Below are 16,339 nucleotides of genomic sequence, written 5' to 3'. Positions count from 1 at the left end.
ACAACAGGTCTGCCATGTGAGCGGCCTCGGCTCTTTGCTGACTGGCCCACAAGCAGCCAATGAGAAAAAATCTCTGTGGCCGGCCCATGTGCAGCCAATCGGAAAAATCTCAACACAGATCAGTGGGCGTGGCTACAGAGCTGGAGCTGAACTAACTTGGATATGAGTAGGACGTCGTCCATCTGTCTGTCTGTCTATCTACTGCTTCCACTCTGACTTTAAGGTGGACAGAATTCAAGCAAATGACAAGGTGTTGGCACTTTCTACCTGATGGATGTAAAAACAAGAGCCACTTAAGATGCCTAATATCACACCTCCCTAACCATGTACCACACTAACTGAATCACTTAGAGTCTATCATAAGTCATTTGCCACTCGTTTTATTGTATGAAAATATATATTATGTAAATGAGTTTGGAGAATATTAAATGCAAAAATTCGCAGCTATACTCTCAGTTCATTGGCTGACTGTCTGATGATAAGGGGATGACTCCAACCGGTCCTTTACTTCTTTGTAAGTATTTCCATACGATTTGCCTCCCTTGTGTGTGCAAAGAGGAAACTTACAGCATGGCCTACTTCACTACACGGAACCAAGGTGGATTGTAGAACTGGGTGCTAAAATAATACAATATTATAATCTTATTTGCTTATTTTGAGGTGTGTCGACTCATTGAAACTTGAAATGGGTTTGGATCAAAATACATTCATAGGAATGGGGCTCTGATGTTTTTGCCAATCACAATACCATATTAAAAATAGACTACAGTTTGTTGTTCCATTGTCCATTTACAAAACAACAAAAATTCATGGCTGTGTCTTTAATTTGGTTTACAATTATCTTGTGCTTCACACAACACTTTGTTCAGTTCCTCCTGCTTTCATTTACAATATGTGCAAAACCACACACACTAGTTGTGTACATTAATCTGAGAGAAAGCCATGGTCCAAACATCCACATACATGCTATGGGCCTCCACTGTAGTTTGATTCTTGTTTGGTTGAATCAGCCCTCCATGACACAGCAATCAACAGATCAATCACTCATGTAAGACTGAGTGTTTTTCTCAAACTGTTTATGTACATGTTGCCATATTGTGCATGATACAGTTTAAATAAACAGTGAATAATAAAGAGTTATTCATATGTTAATTTGTGTTTCTTAATGTTTCAATCTTTCCAGTTGACTAGATTTACATATTATTATAGCCAGATGATTAAAGAATCAGTCACAGAGTCAGCTGGGAATCACTTTTTAAATAGATTTACTGGTATTTTAATGCTAATGCTAACACCCTCAATGAGTAAAACACAACATAAAAGTCACCAAGAAGACAAAAGCTGATGTGTTATAGGAACCAGTGTTATATAGTGGCCTAATGTGCAAGCTTTAAATCATGTTATGTATATAGTCATGAAACAAAAGGGTTAAATTGTGCTGTATGGATTATTTGAGTTTTCCATGTGCATGTAACTGTACATAAATAACGTTGCAAGATTTTTTTTAAATTACCGAGTTTTTCTCTTCACATTTAGTTCCATTTTTCTGTTGCTAGGGGAAGTGACGTCAGCAGCAAACGGCAGCTTTCACGGTGGAGGAGAGAATCTGACACTAGAGTGAAGCTGCGCACAGATAAGGGGCGAAGTCTCTCAGCAAAATCCGTCTCCATCCTTATGTTTTGGTCTACAATGACCCCCCAGATACGGAGAGCATAAACTACGCGTTTCACACTACCGGATGATATCGATATTATAGCTCTTCGTTCCTCAGAAAGATAAAAAAGGGATGGTGAAATTTGGATTGTTACCGAAGGAACTGGGATACTGGGGGGGAAGGGGATTGTGAATTAAGGGGGGTATAAACCGGTCAGAGAAGGTGGAGTATTTGCCGAGGTAACGTAAACAAAAGGTTAATAGCTGAACATTGAGGATAAGGCAACGGTAGTTACCAGGTTACAAACGAAGCAATAGACGTAAGGTTAGCTAACGGCGAAATGGAGCTAAGAGTGGGGAACCGATACAGACTGGGCAGAAAAATCGGAAGTGGATCTTTCGGGGACATCTATTTAGGTGAGTAAAATTTATCTTCATCATGCTTTACCAACCTAAATAAACAACATTTAATGATATTTCCCAGTCTAAATTGTATTAGATTCACGTCATTCTCCTATCCATGTCATTTTACGTCACAGCTAAGCTAGCTGAGTTTTCCTTACCTCTGTCCTGCTAAAACTACTATAAGCTGTCAGCTGAAATGCTAAAGCAGGAGTAGAAGCATTGCAAGCACTGTAAAATGCAGTTAAGACTGGACAGCTAGCATTTAAAAGACATTATGTTACATAAATTCAGTGAAAACTCCAAAGTGCTTCTGGATTAAATAATTTTTAATAACACCCCCCCCCCCCCCCCCCCCCCCCCCGCCCCCCCCCCCCCCCCCCGAGTGTCAATTTCAGATGGTATTAAAGGGCACAAACCGAAAACTGAAACCTGTACCAATTTGCTTACAGTTAAGAAGGCTACTTCAGTGGGATATACCTGTTATGTCATTCTGACGTGGGCTCAAGTTACAACAGCTACATAGTCATCCGCTTATAGTAATTATGACAATCTGCTGGTATGTCTGACAGTGATAACGATATCTGAAATATCTAAAGTACAGCTTTAACGTTATGTTACTCTCCAGCCTGAGATAAAGTCAATTTTACAATTTTACAAACTCAGGTTACAGTCCTGAATCCCACACATCCCAGTTCAGAGGTATTAAATTTATAATCTCATACTGGGATGATCTGGCTATTGTTCTTTATTCTGTAGTTGTCATTTTGTTCCAATTCTTGGTTTTTGTAGATTTGTCACTTTTTGCACATTGTAAGATATAGTCCACCCTGCCATTTTCAGAATGATACTGGCAGATTGTCTTTGATACAGCATATATGTAGGTAAATATACAGCAACATGTAAGGCCCATGTGCTACTTAAAGAATTAATACAATTTGATGGTTGTCATTTTAGCCCAGATATGGCATGATTGTACATACTGCCAGCCAACCTACCACCCATTTTTGTTTTCCAAGGTTGCTTCTTTTAGTTTCCATTACCCTATTTTATGTATGAGAAGGATTTACTGTTGCGTAGTTATGTGAATGTGTTTGTTTTGAGAAATAGACTAGGCACACTTGTTTTTCCAGTTGATGAAGACATCAGTTGACTTTAGGGCAAAACAGCTTTTGATATAGAGGCTTACGAAACTTCTCAGGAAGTAGTTGTTTACAAGGGTTGGTTTAATGTTGCCATGGCGTGATGTTGGCAGGGTCGACTCTCGAGTTCCTGGTCACAGAGCCTGTAATATGGCGACAATAATATGGTGATGTTGACGTGATCTTTCTGTTCTTTACCAAAGCCTGAATTTGCACAGGATTAATGCAATTACTGTATTATAAGTGAGCCAAAAATTTGGGGTCTATCCTGCAAGTCTAGCGGGTTTGGCAAAGCAAAATGCACCCAGCAGTTACTGGTACACAGCTCCAATATGTTTGCAGAACAGTGACATCTGTAATAAGTCAGACCTGTCATTAAACCAAAGTGACAGGACATTTTTAATTACAAGTTATTAGCTTTTCACTGTATCTGTATTGGTGAGTCTTAGACACCTATTGTAACTGCAGTTTCCCTACAGAAAGGCTTTAGAGCTTGGACCCACACTGTGTCACCCACCACCACAAGTAAATTCTCAACCTGAGGAAGAGCTTATGTTTGTGTTGGTGCTCTGGGTTGCCATTGGTGATAGCTAGTTTGCGTCTCTTTAGGCTTTGAGTGGTATCACCTTTTCTCTGTGACCAGCAGGATGTTTATCTGGACTGGACTGTGGCTCCAGGTGTTAATCTTTCTTTTTATGGCTGGTTTGTTGTTGTAAACTTTTGACAGGTTATATAATCAATGATAAATGAATAATGGCTCCTGTATAACCTCAAGATGATCTCAGTGTGGTGCTCTGTAGGCAGGTCGCCATTCCAAAATGTATATCTACTTTGGAAATCGAGTTATTACAACGTGCACAAAAGTTATTTTAGTAATGTAAATGATAGTTGACTTTATGAGCCACATTAAGTTGCAACAGTACCATAAACTGTGACGAGAATAATTACAGTCTATGCAGATCCACCACAGAACAAGATACTAATTTGTGTGCCATCCCAAATTGAGCACTGGCCTCATCCTGGCCATCCCTAAGAAAATTGCCTGGCCCCACCACAGCACCTGACTCATGGAAGAATTTCCATTGACTGAAATAACTCGTTAAATGCATGGATAGTGAAGATGAAATGGTTGACAGTCACTTTTTGTGGTGTGTGAGACTGAAGAGAGGTTTTGGAAATTCAAAAAAGTCAACTAACAGAGCAGACATGGTCAGCATACATGAGGGGACTTTCAGTTGTGATTGAACAAGGTGGAATAGGCTCAGTATTTTTGTAATGTGGTTTGTCAAGCCTGTGGCCACTATATCAATTGATTTACATCCAGAAAAACTATATAATAGCAATATGAAGCATTTGTTTCTTTTACCTTCACGAACAACTAAAACTGTTAATCATTTACTAATTTTATTGATAGAAGCTACTTGAACATTCAGCGCTAACCTTCGGCACCTGGCAGATTTGGCTGGCTGGCTGGCTGGCTGGCTGGCTGGCTGGCTGGCTCAGAATTTGCAAAACCTTAAAATCAGAAGGTTAAACTTCACAGACCCAGAGGAACAAATCTAAAGGACAGAATCTAGGTTTGTCAGTTCTGTAGCCTTACAAAGTGGTAGGATTCCAAAAGTGCTTTTCCCATCCTGTATTCCCATTTCAGATTTTTCCTTTAGCAATATCATAAATGTTATTTTACGTTGAAGAAAGGGACTTAACAAACATATAGAGGCATGTTAAAGCACCCATATCTTTGTTTCTGTTAAACGCAACATGTGATGGAGAGTGAAGTTGGAGTCAGCCATGATTCCCTCACCTTGTACTTGAAACGAATGCGGCTGGTTTTATGTAACCAAACCCACATGTGACTCATCAAACATGTTTGCACATGGAGGTTTTGAAAGAGCGCTTCACCAATTTAGCGTTGCGCTGTGGGGCTCCTGGTGGACTGTGTCAACGCAGCTGAACCAGAGATACTGTTTTTTTTTTTTTATTATTATTATTTTTACAGGCATTATTTTTCCTTGTCAAAACCTTTTGCCTACATTATCCACAGTACAACTCAACCATTGACAGCTGACTTAGAGATTTGAGTGTTATGCTAGTGGCTAAAGTAGCCTCAAGCCTCTAGTCTAAAGCATGGGTGGGGAGTCAGCTAAATTGGTCTGGTAACCTCTTCATTTTCATTCTACATCCGCAGACTTTTTATCACACCATTTATTAAATTTCACAGAGCTCCCTCGGACCTACAAAAGGCTTTGTACTTTGTAACTTTTTTTTATTATATGGCATAGTACTCCCCAAGGGTTTTAAATAGACTTAAATGTGTAAGAGAGGGCCCACCAGAAATAACCACTTGATTATAGCTTGTGTGCTCTGCATCACAGGCTGACTTTGTTTTCGTCTGGGCAGGTATCTGGTGTATTGGGCTGAGAAAGTCAATCTGTGTGAACATGTCTTTGTTCCCATTAGATGTTTTCTAAAGGTTGACAGCTCTCTTTTCTTTTTCCGTCCTTTCTCTCTCCCTCTCACCTCGGCCAGGTTTCGCAATGTGTCTCTACTCCTTGTATCCATTGTTTCAAATTAAAGGGTCTTCTACAGAGTTGTGTAATTATGACTTCATGACATTGTAGTGGCGCCAATATTGCATTAAGCAGAAACAAAGATCTGTTATGGTAAAGGTCCATTATAGTTGTAATCAAACATGACGCCTACAGAGATAGCAGAAGTAATGTCTTCAGTCTAAAAAATGATACCAAACATTATCAATCTTTCACAGTGACGATACAGAAAAAAGTAAAAGCAGTCGATGGCTATATTTGAGAAGCTGGAACCAGCGAATGTTAACTATTTTGCTGGATAAATAACTCAAATAATCAATCAGTTATCATAGTTGTCAGATAATTTTCTGAGAAATGATGAATATGCAAATAATCTCAGCACTAGTGTACATTTCAGTTGCCAGATAAGAGGGTACACCTCGCTAAAACTACTACAATCTAATCCACAAACTTTTTTCCCAATTTTGTATCAGCCCAGTCCCAGTAGTAGCAGTCACACGTGTTCCTTTTCATGTGTATTATAAAGCTGGGTTCTACTGGTTTGAAACCAGACACTTAAAGTTCACCTCAAAAGCCAGGATAAGACCTTACACAGCATGCTGAGGTTCTGAAATACGTATGGATGTACGGCGTGTGACGTATAACAAATGTGTCCAAGCATACCAGTGTTAAGTTCAAAACAACAGTGGTGGGTGAATATAGTGTGGAGGTGCTGTTACTGATCAAAAGCTGCTGTGCATCATATACAGTTTTGGTTCCTGTAGGTTTGCTGCTGACTTTTTCTTCAGACATTTTTTAAATCCCCTGGTGGTGGGTCACATACTTTGTCACACCTCCCGTCCGTTCTGTGCACCATGGCAACCGTGACTAGGGAAATTCATGTCGGGAAATACTTTGGTAAAAAAAGAGGACAATAACGTGCAGTTCAAGATATGTGGCGTTAAACTTGCATATCGTGTTCTCCGACAGCCAAAGAGTAGGCTTGGTCGGGAGGTCCGTGTCCGACTGGAAACGCAAGCTTAACATTCTGCTTGTGTTTTCAGTTGGACACAGACCTCTCGTATTTCTTTTTTTACGGTAAAAAAATATATACATACAGTATATATAATTTTCGAGTAACTGAGTACTCGATCATAAGGTAATGAGAGTACTCGAATATTGAATTACTGAAAATGCCCATCCCTAGTCACTAACTCCAGCGTCAGCATAATGGTGGAACAACAGATCACTGTCATACCTTTTAGACTGAACAGCGAGGTGGAATAAAGGCACAACATTCCTGCCTTGAACAGGAAGTATTAAAAGGGCTATAGTCACCTATCTCTGTTTTCTGTTTGAAGTAGATTATGATCATGGAAAAAGTTTAATTTCTCAATATTCAAACTTTGCTTTATACATTTTTATGTTGTACTACTTTACACAAGTTTGGACTGTGAGAGAGAAATAAACTCAATATAATTTATGGCACTCTATATTAGCAGATATTAGATATATAGAAAATTTGGAGTTTGGTTTAGTAGCAAACTGTTAGAAATCTGTCAGGTTACATTTTTAATGAGAAACAATTGATGATGTCTGAGCAGTGGATGTTTCAGGACTTAGCTGGATAAGTGTGTTTTTATGTAATTTTGGTTCACCGATCCTTTAATATCACCATGTGTATTTCCATTTGTCCTTTTCCAGGCACAGATATTTCAGTGGGTGAGGAGGTTGCAATTAAGCTGGAATGTGTGAAGACCAAACACCCCCAGCTCCACATCGAGAGCAAGATCTACAAGATGATGCAAGGAGGAGGTGACGTATCAGCTCACATGCTGAAATCCTCATCTCTCACTTGGCTTCTGTTCTATTTCCACCCACACCCCCCTCTGTCTGTCCATCAGGTTTATTTACCCCTCTTTTCATACTTCACATGATCTGTTTTTCCTGCCCTCTAATCTCCTTCCTTGCTGTCCTCTTCCTCATTGATTCACTCCCTTTACCTTCATCCACCCCTTCACTTCCATCCACCCTTGTTTGCCTCCTCCATGTTAATCTGATGCATACATGACTTCAGCAGCTTGTGATCCAAAAGTCACCAAAAAACGCTGAAGATGAGGGACTGACTTTTAGTTTTCTGGGATCCTGAATCCATGCATCCCCATGTCATTTGAGGACAAATAATGGGTGTATCCACAGCTGAGGGTTAAAGTTTACCATGAATCTTTTTTTACCAGTTGTGTAAATGTTAATATTGGGTAAACTGTAATAATTGTAGCCCCTTTTTATACATAATTCTTCTATGTAGGCTCCGTTGTTAGCACTGTCACCTTTTAGCAAAGCGTGTTTGCCCCCTGTCACCCTGAATAGAAGGAGCGGGACAGAAAATGGTAACAGTGCAGACAAAATATGCAAAGAATGTGCTGTCACAAGTTGCAACCCATACACACTGTCGAATGCCTGGTATCTTCCCTGGTGATGCTGCTGCAGCCAGTTTCACTTCTCACTTGTTTTAGGGTTTTTTTTTGTTTTTTTTTACCTTTGGCCTCATATGTCATCAGTAAGTGTTCTTTAGACCACATTTTTGTGTACCTACCATTGTAATTGCCTTTGCTCCCATGTTTCTGCAGTGGGCATTCCAACAATAAAGTGGTGTGGAGCAGAAGGTGACTACAATGTGATGGTGATGGAGCTGCTGGGGCCCAGCCTGGAGGATCTCTTCAACTTCTGCTCTCGCAAGTTCAGCCTCAAGACGGTCCTGTTGCTGGCCGACCAAATGGTGAGACTTCACACACACTCTTTACCTACTGTCTACTGCTGGAGTGGATCCCACAGCCTCCTTTCAGATTGTACTTTTTCTAAAAATGAGAGCAGAAAGGGCTTGAGTAGCCCCTGTTGAAGACAGGAATGTTTGGCCTTTATAGCGAAGAAGAAGAAGAAAACACTTCATGGAATATCTGAACAATTATGAAGGATTTAATAACATTTAATTAACATCATAGGCATCAAGTTTAGTCGTTTAACTCATTAATCTGCTCTTCTCTAGTGACCTAGTTTGTCTTTTTGTTCTTCTCATCCACAGATCAGTCGCATTGAGTACATTCACTCCAAGAACTTCATCCACAGAGATGTGAAGCCTGATAACTTCCTGATGGGACTCGGCAAAAAGGGCAACCTAGTCTACATCATTGACTTTGGCCTGGCAAAAAAGTATCGTGATGCTCGCACACACCAGCACATCCCCTACCGCGAGAACAAGAACCTGACTGGCACTGCACGCTACGCCTCCATCAACACACATCTCGGGATTGGTACAGTAGACCTGTTTGACTTGAACACATTGTTAGACACTGAATTTGAAGATGGAATTTTTTCTGTGACCAATTGTTCCACCTCTCTTCAACCTTCTCCTTGTCTGTTGTCTCCCTCTACAGAGCAGTCAAGGCGTGATGACCTGGAGTCCTTGGGCTATGTTCTCATGTACTTTAATCTGGGCTCGCTGCCTTGGCAAGGCCTCAAGGCCGCTACCAAGAGGCAGAAGTATGAACGCATCAGTGAGAAGAAAATGTCCACCCCCATTGAGGTGCTTTGCAAGGGCTATCCCTGTGAGTTTCAACTTCTTTTAGGTTTTATGTAAAACTATTCTAAAATGATTTCATTATGACCCATATTGGTCAATATCCATCTGCTGAGAAATGTATCCTCCCTCTCTGTCACAGCTGAGTTTGCGACCTACCTGAATTTCTGTCGCTCCCTGCGCTTCGATGACAAGCCGGACTATTCGTACCTACGGCAGCTCTTCAGGAACCTGTTTCACAGACAGGGCTTCTCTTATGACTATGTGTTTGACTGGAACATGCTTAAGTTTGTGAGTACTTATCATAATGTCTGAACTGTATGCGGTTGAAATGTCAGCCACAGTAGCAAAAGGCATAGTTGATATTTTTAGATTAAAATGATTTTGGCTTTATTTTTGCATCTGATCATTTTCATATTGTATTCATGTCATCTTCATTTTCCTGCAAGCTTTAATTTTTGTTGTGGTGGAAGAACCTTTGCTGTTGAGTAAACATCATGCTTCCATATAATAATATAATGACTGTCATGTCAGACTGATACCAAGTATAAATGAATAAGCCTCCTTATTAATCGTGGTCATGAACTTAATTATAAGTCTCATATTTATTTTTTAGCTATGCTAGCAACAAGGCTCTAGGGATGTCAGTCAGCTGTTCCACTGCTTAAACCCACACTAAAATATCTTAACAACTATTTGAATCTTGGTATAAATGTTTATGTTGACCAGTAGATGAATCTTACTTATCTTGGTGAACCCTGGCTTTACTTGTGGAGCCACCAGCATGTCAAAGTTTTCACTTCTCCTGTATAAAATCTCAACATGCACCAGATTGGCACAAATTTTGATACAGATATTGGAGATGCCCAGGCATCGTATTTAGGGATGCCCCTATTGATCGCCAGCTGATCATGATCGGTCGATCCTCATTAAAAATACATGATCGGTAGATGGGAATTAATGCTTCTAGTCACCAATCACCTTTGGTTAATGGTTGGTTAAAAAAAAAAAAAAAAAGTGATTGCGGCATCCCTAATCGTATCCTACTGACTTGACGATTTATGATTGATTCATGATCATGATGTGACATTTCTTCCTTAAGATTATTTGTAACAACTTCTGTGATCCTCTGACATTTTTTCTAGCACCATCATAAGGTCAAACTTTGTGTGTAGTGCTAAGTAGCAAATGTTAGCATGCTATACCAAGAAACATTACACCTCTTTAACATCAGCAAGGTAGTTTTCTCATTGTATGGTAACATGTTGACATTAGCATTTAGCTCAAAGCACTGCTGTTCCAAATACAGCCTAACAGAGCTCAAGCATGGCTCTAGACTCTTGGTCTTTTGCTATCAGTCGTGTTTTTGTTGATTGCTTGGTCTTTTTGTTGACAGGGAGCCAACCGTGCAGCAGAGGAAGCGGAGAGAGAGCGCCGGGACCGGGAGGACAGGCTGAGGCACGGCAGGAACCCAGGGGCCAGAGGAATACCTGCCGTATCAGGAAGACCAAGAGGAACCCAGGATGGTGCCCCACCTACCCCGCTAACACCCACCTCACACACAGGTCAGTTCACTCTAGCCTGCCTTAGCACCTCTGGACTCTCTCAGTAGGCGATACTGATACAGATGCTGTAAAACCATTTGTTTAGTGCGAAGTGTTTTGAGTAAAATTGTGGACACAAGTTACGCTAGGTGTTTAGTCATTGATGATGACACCACCAAGTTTCCTGATTTCAGTTATCATTTTGTACCGTATTTAAATATAGTTGATTTAAAATAAATGTTTTGTTGTCTTTACACAAACTCAGACACGAGTCAAAAACAGTAGCCAGACCTATTTGTGTAGAACCTGATGAAAATACAGAAGTATTAATGAATTTTATCATCATATCAATCCTGTCTCTGATCTCCAGCAAACACGTCTCCTCGACAAGTGTCTGGTATGGAGCGTGAACGAAAGGTCAGCATGCGACTGCACCGCGGCGCTCCCGTCAATGTGTCATCCTCAGACCTAACGGGACGGCAGGACACCTCCCGCATGTCCACCTCACAGGTACAAGACACCTCTGAGATAAAACATCTACTTTCATCTGACTGTCACCAAACCCACTAGCATGGGTAGAAAGAAGAAACTGTACTATACTATAGATAATTCCACTTCACCCCAGACTAGGCTTTCAGTACAAGCTCTCCCCTAAATACACAGGAGGCTTTATAGTAACCATTAGAGGTGGAATTACATTTTAAAGTTCATTAAACTTCGTGGAAGTCTGCATCTTACTGCTTTGTAAGGTCATTAGTCATTAGTCTGATTAGAGTGATTCTCCTGAAGTTTTTGTCAACATGATTTACAGACTGATGTGTAGTGCTTCACACAGGACCCAGATCCAGAGCAGAAAGAAGAAAGTCTCTGTAATTCAGCTGTTACAGCACATCAGCCTCATGTCTCCTGTTAGAGAGCAGTGCTGCTGTTCAGCCAGATTTCTCCAGTTGTGTGGTTGGTGCAGCATGTGGGTTCTGACTTGACATATTGGGCCTTCTCTCTCCCTTCCCCGAACCTCAGAATAGCATTCCCTACGAGCATCACGCCAAGTAGACGCTCGCCACGTCCTTGTGTGACGGCGGCAACACTGGGTGAGTCCCGTCCCTAAAGCACCAGGGATGCATGGATCCGAACTCCAGTTCTACAGTGGGCTCGTGTTCAGTCCCGGTTCCAGGGTGTTTTGCTTCCAGCCTAGTTTCTGCTTCAGCAAATTCTCCTAAAAGAGAAGGGACACAAGAAGAAAACATGTGGTGGGCACGACATTAGATTGGCAGCATTTAGAGGTAGTTTTACCTGGAATCGGGGATGAACACTACAGCAGATGTGAGTCAGTCTCCAGTGAGCTTCACATCCAGTTTGTGAATGAGACTTAGCTTGATTGGCCAGTTATTGGTGTCATATCACACGGAACCATCACAGCTAGTAGATAGTAAATCTACTTAGCTGTTAATTATATCAAGTCTAAGTCTCACTGAACAATCAGATACTGACTTATGCTACTGATACTTTCTGAGCATGAGAGTGCAGTCCTCTTGAGAACTGGAGTGGATAATGCATTGCAGTGCATCAGAGCCTAAGAATGTAACTCCCTCATTGCCTACTCAGGGTGACATGGTGCCCCTTTAATCAGCTCTGCGCCTGTGGCTTGTTGCTTGCAGTGTTGGTTTGATGCCTGAGGCCACATTGATCAGATGGTGGGCCGTCAGCTGTAGCACCCAAAGGAATTTCACCCACCCTTACCTCCACCCACACCTCCAACCTTGCTTGATGCAGTTCCCGTGTTACTTCACCCTCAGACTCCTGCCTCTGGTCTTCCACACTAAACACTTGCATGATATGAAGTTACTTGTTTGCAAGTCAGCATTGAGCTTTCTTATGGCTGTGGCTGAGAGCATGTCATCAGTTCAGACAGGGAGGGCTTTTAGAGGGGGGGAAATAAAGTCAGTCTAAAATCAGTCTAATCAGTCCATGTTCTATGTCTTTTGATAACAGGATTCTCTCAAAAATTCAGTGTGTTTGCACAGATTGGGTTTTCTTTGCTGTGCTGCAGAGGTTTACATTCTGCTAGTTGCATTTACTGTGGGTTTGTTGCTGGAACAAAACACTGGCAATAAGCTGACTCACAACTACTAGGACAAAGATACCCAGCTGATAAGTAAAACCCAGAACGCTGAAGCTTCATATAGGTGTTTTACACCACAGGAACTTAACAACCCATAACTTAAGATGTAGCCAGTGTCACATTTTGGTTTCTACTGTACTTAGGAGTGAGTTGTGGAACCAGAATTTCACTGCCCTGGACGTGCTACTAAATTCATGGTCCAGGTATGTGGGAACAAATGCTGTAAACTGCTGGTTAGCAAAATGGCAAACGCAACAATCAGTTATGCAGGAAATGCACTAATGTTGCAAATGTTGCATGAATTTGAAAATACCAACATTACCTCACTGTTACTTTTAAATATACTTAAACGTACTTCCCCACACTGCACAAACAGGGCAGAATGTAGAACCTGGACTTTTTGGGTTCTTACAGATTCTGGGTTACTAAGATTCTGTTGTGGAAAAGAGCTAATGGTGGCTTCAGCTGAACCTAAGAATCGAACTCATGATCTCATTCACTTCCAGTCACTCTGCACAGGATTTCTTCACAGCCAGTAACTGAATAGAGGAATAATAACAGCTGCCAGTATTTCCGTCAACCTGTGACATGTCAGTATTGTTTTCAGATTATCTTGAAGTTTTGCTTACAGCTTTGTTATTGTTAAGACTAGCTGACTTGAACAGTGGTAATGTTAATGTACTTGGGATTGGCTTCATCAAACATCAGTCGAACTGTAGGAACCACAGCGGTTTCTGAACCGCCGTCTTTGCTGTTCTGCAGTATGAGTGGTTACCCCATCACTGGCTAAATCGCTACTCCATGTTTATCATGTGCCTGCAGCTGCTTCACAGCTCTGCCACTAATCATTGTACTCTTTGACTTCCTTTATTCAGTTTTATAATTTTACACATCCTTGCTTATTTCCTGCCTGATGCTGAAAGCCTTCTGACAGCTTGTTCCCTTTGTAGCATTTTTAAAGTACTTTGTATATCAAGTGGTATGAATCTATCCAAAGTCAAATATTGGGAGCAATCAGCCATCTCTAGTTACAACCATGCAGGTGTTTCCACAGTTTAGAAATAGTGTAGTTTTTTTGATAATGTAGCTTATGGGGTGAACATGAATAATGTGTTTTTGGTGGCTTGTAAATGCCTGTAGACAAATAAAAGGGCTCTATGTCTGTACATGTTTATGCAGAAGCAGTGACAGTGCAGGGAAGCATGCATGTGAAGCTCAATGCACCCAGTGATGTAGATGAGGTATGGGGTTGTTGCTTTTTTTTGACCTCCCTGCTTCCTGTCCTGTGTTTCCTCCAGATGGTGTCCGGTGCGCTGCCTGCTGGTCTCCATCTTCTAGCTCCTCGATGAGCCCCCCCACAATGCAACCTGGCAGACCAAGCCCTGTTCACTCAGAAGCTATCTGACATACTAATACTACCACCACCACCACCACTATTAATTACTTCTACTACAGTTACCATTGGAAGCCAGCTTCTGACTCAGCACAAACTGCTTTGACTGACAGCTCTCAGTACCGTTGCCTCCTTCAGAATCTCCCACGCCCCCTCCGTCTCCCCCATTCTCCTCCCCTTTCTGTGTGTTGGTCTGACCTTGGAAAACATTAAAGCATGTTGGACCTCAGGACTGGTCTGTCCACTTTTTCAGGAGACATTTGCACAATCCTCTGCACTGCCCCCACCTCCACCTCTACCACCAGATTCTGAATGGGCAGTGGTTTGTCCAGGGAAAACATGGTAACCCCGCGTCTTTTCTAGGACACAGACTGATGATACAACAGTTAGCGCCACTGGCTTCTCCTCCTCCTTCTGTGGGAGAGTAATTCTTCTTCTTCTTCTTCTTCTTCTCCTTCTTCTTTTTTTTTTTTTTTTTTTTTTTTTTTTTTTAAACCCTACATTTCCATTGTCAATGATTGCTAGTTCATACCTGATCAGAAACAGCTCTTCTCTCTTTTTTGCAGTACGGTGTATCAAGCTGAACCAGCAGCTCTTCATTTTATATATGTATGGGTAGTTTTCGGCGTGTGATGCTTTTCATTGGTATTTGCAGTTTTCATTCTTTCCCTCCTACCAACCACTTTCCCCGTTTTTAATAATTCCCACCACTGACGGCTCTCTTCAGTAACTCTATAGCCATTTGTATTAAATAAAAAGAAACTACTTCTTTGCATGTTTAGAGGTAAAGCCTTCAGAGTCAGATGTGGAGGCTTGAGTGCTAGTTGATCCCATGAACATACCAAAAATATGCTTTGGTATATTGGTTGCAGGAGGTTGTGTATTCACCCATTAGTTGGCAAGATGTTGTCTGTTCACCTTCCAGGCTCTGGTGTACTGTCCAGTAAAGCCCTGCTCCCTTTTCTAGTGCTCTATACATAACTGTAGGGGGCGAGGGCGTCATCTGACGTATTACACTAGATCTCCACTCGCTGTGTACAGATAAACATTCTCATTTTTCTTATTTGTATTATTTTGAAGCTGTGAAGTACTTGTAATACTGGCGTGTAAATGATTTCTCATGTCTTTGTTTTCACTGACCTGTGAGGACGGCTCTGAACACAGCCACTGCTCTCGCTGTGAGAGGCTCAGTGATCCTGCACCAGTGTTGCAAACTGCGGCATTTCCATGGGCATTGTGAATCCCCTTAAATAAACAATTACTGAAATTATTCTCCATGGAGAACGTGGAGAGGAGAGCTGACCTTCATCCTCCCACAGGCTTCTCCAGCAGCAGCGTCCTGGGGGGGTTTTTATATTCGGCTCGACTCGTGTGACGCTCCTCGGCTGTGACGAACACCTCTGTCACATCTGTCAGATCGGCCCGTCGTAATTCATTCTCGCTGCTGCTCAGTCTGTAGTTTTTGATTTTTGATCCTCGATCCCTTCGGTCAGCCACTCTACACCTGTTGAATTATGTAAGCGACCAGATCAGCAAGATTTACTTTCTCATTTATATTTGTTTGTGTACTTACACTGTAAATAAATGAATTACTTGTACCTTGTGGTGTCACGACTTTATAGTTGCTGTGAATGAATCAGTTTGTCTCAGAGACCAACAGGGGGTGTAACAGGAGAACTTTTAAGGCTGCAACAAATATAGAAGACCTTTGCACATATGCAATTACACAGCAGGTGGGACTCTGATCATCTGAGGAATTCAGTCCAGTCAGAAAGTGCAGTTAAGCTAATTATCTGAGTTCTTTCTCCACTGAAAATCTTTGTGAAAACGGCCATCCCTCAGAAACAAAGCTGGGTCAGTGCAGGTGTGTGTGTGTGTGTGTGAGAGAGTGTGTGTGTGTCTGGTACATTTCTTCACCCAAGCAAGTTGTGGGTGCTTCTTAGTGGTGGTGTGTTGAACACTATATCCAGATACAGAT

At 41.5% G+C, this 16,339-nt stretch overlaps 1 protein-coding gene across 4 annotated transcripts; it reads left to right on the top strand.

Annotated features, from left to right (window-relative positions):
* The first annotated feature begins 1,613 nt into the window (after positions 1–1,613).
* On the top strand, positions 1,614–16,237 carry LOC111237100 (casein kinase I). Of its 4 annotated transcripts, none has more exons than XM_022766068.1 (10): positions 1,614–2,070; positions 7,430–7,540; positions 8,356–8,504; positions 8,808–9,036; positions 9,160–9,330; positions 9,445–9,593; positions 10,699–10,867; positions 11,217–11,356; positions 11,872–11,937; positions 14,267–16,237. In XM_022766068.1, exons 1-9 carry the CDS (start codon positions 1,995–1,997, stop codon positions 11,920–11,922), a joined length of 1,245 nt encoding a protein of 414 aa, XP_022621789.1. In that variant the 5' UTR covers positions 1,614–1,994; the 3' UTR covers positions 11,923–11,937; positions 14,267–16,237. The 4 variants fall into 4 exon arrangements, with proteins under 4 accessions (XP_022621789.1, XP_022621791.1, XP_022621790.1 ...); XM_022766070.1 differs by having other exon boundaries at positions 11,867–11,937; XM_022766069.1 differs by lacking the exon at positions 14,267–16,237 and adding an exon at positions 12,505–12,747.
* The last annotated feature ends 102 nt before the right edge of the window (positions 16,238–16,339 follow it).

Source organism: Seriola dumerili, unplaced genomic scaffold (assembly GCF_002260705.1).
Source record: "Seriola dumerili isolate Sdu_G_001 unplaced genomic scaffold, Sdu_1.0 BDQW01000807.1, whole genome shotgun sequence".
Classification (NCBI taxonomy): Eukaryota; Metazoa; Chordata; class Actinopteri; order Carangiformes; family Carangidae; genus Seriola; species Seriola dumerili.
This window is presented reverse-complemented; position numbering and strand designations above follow the sequence as displayed.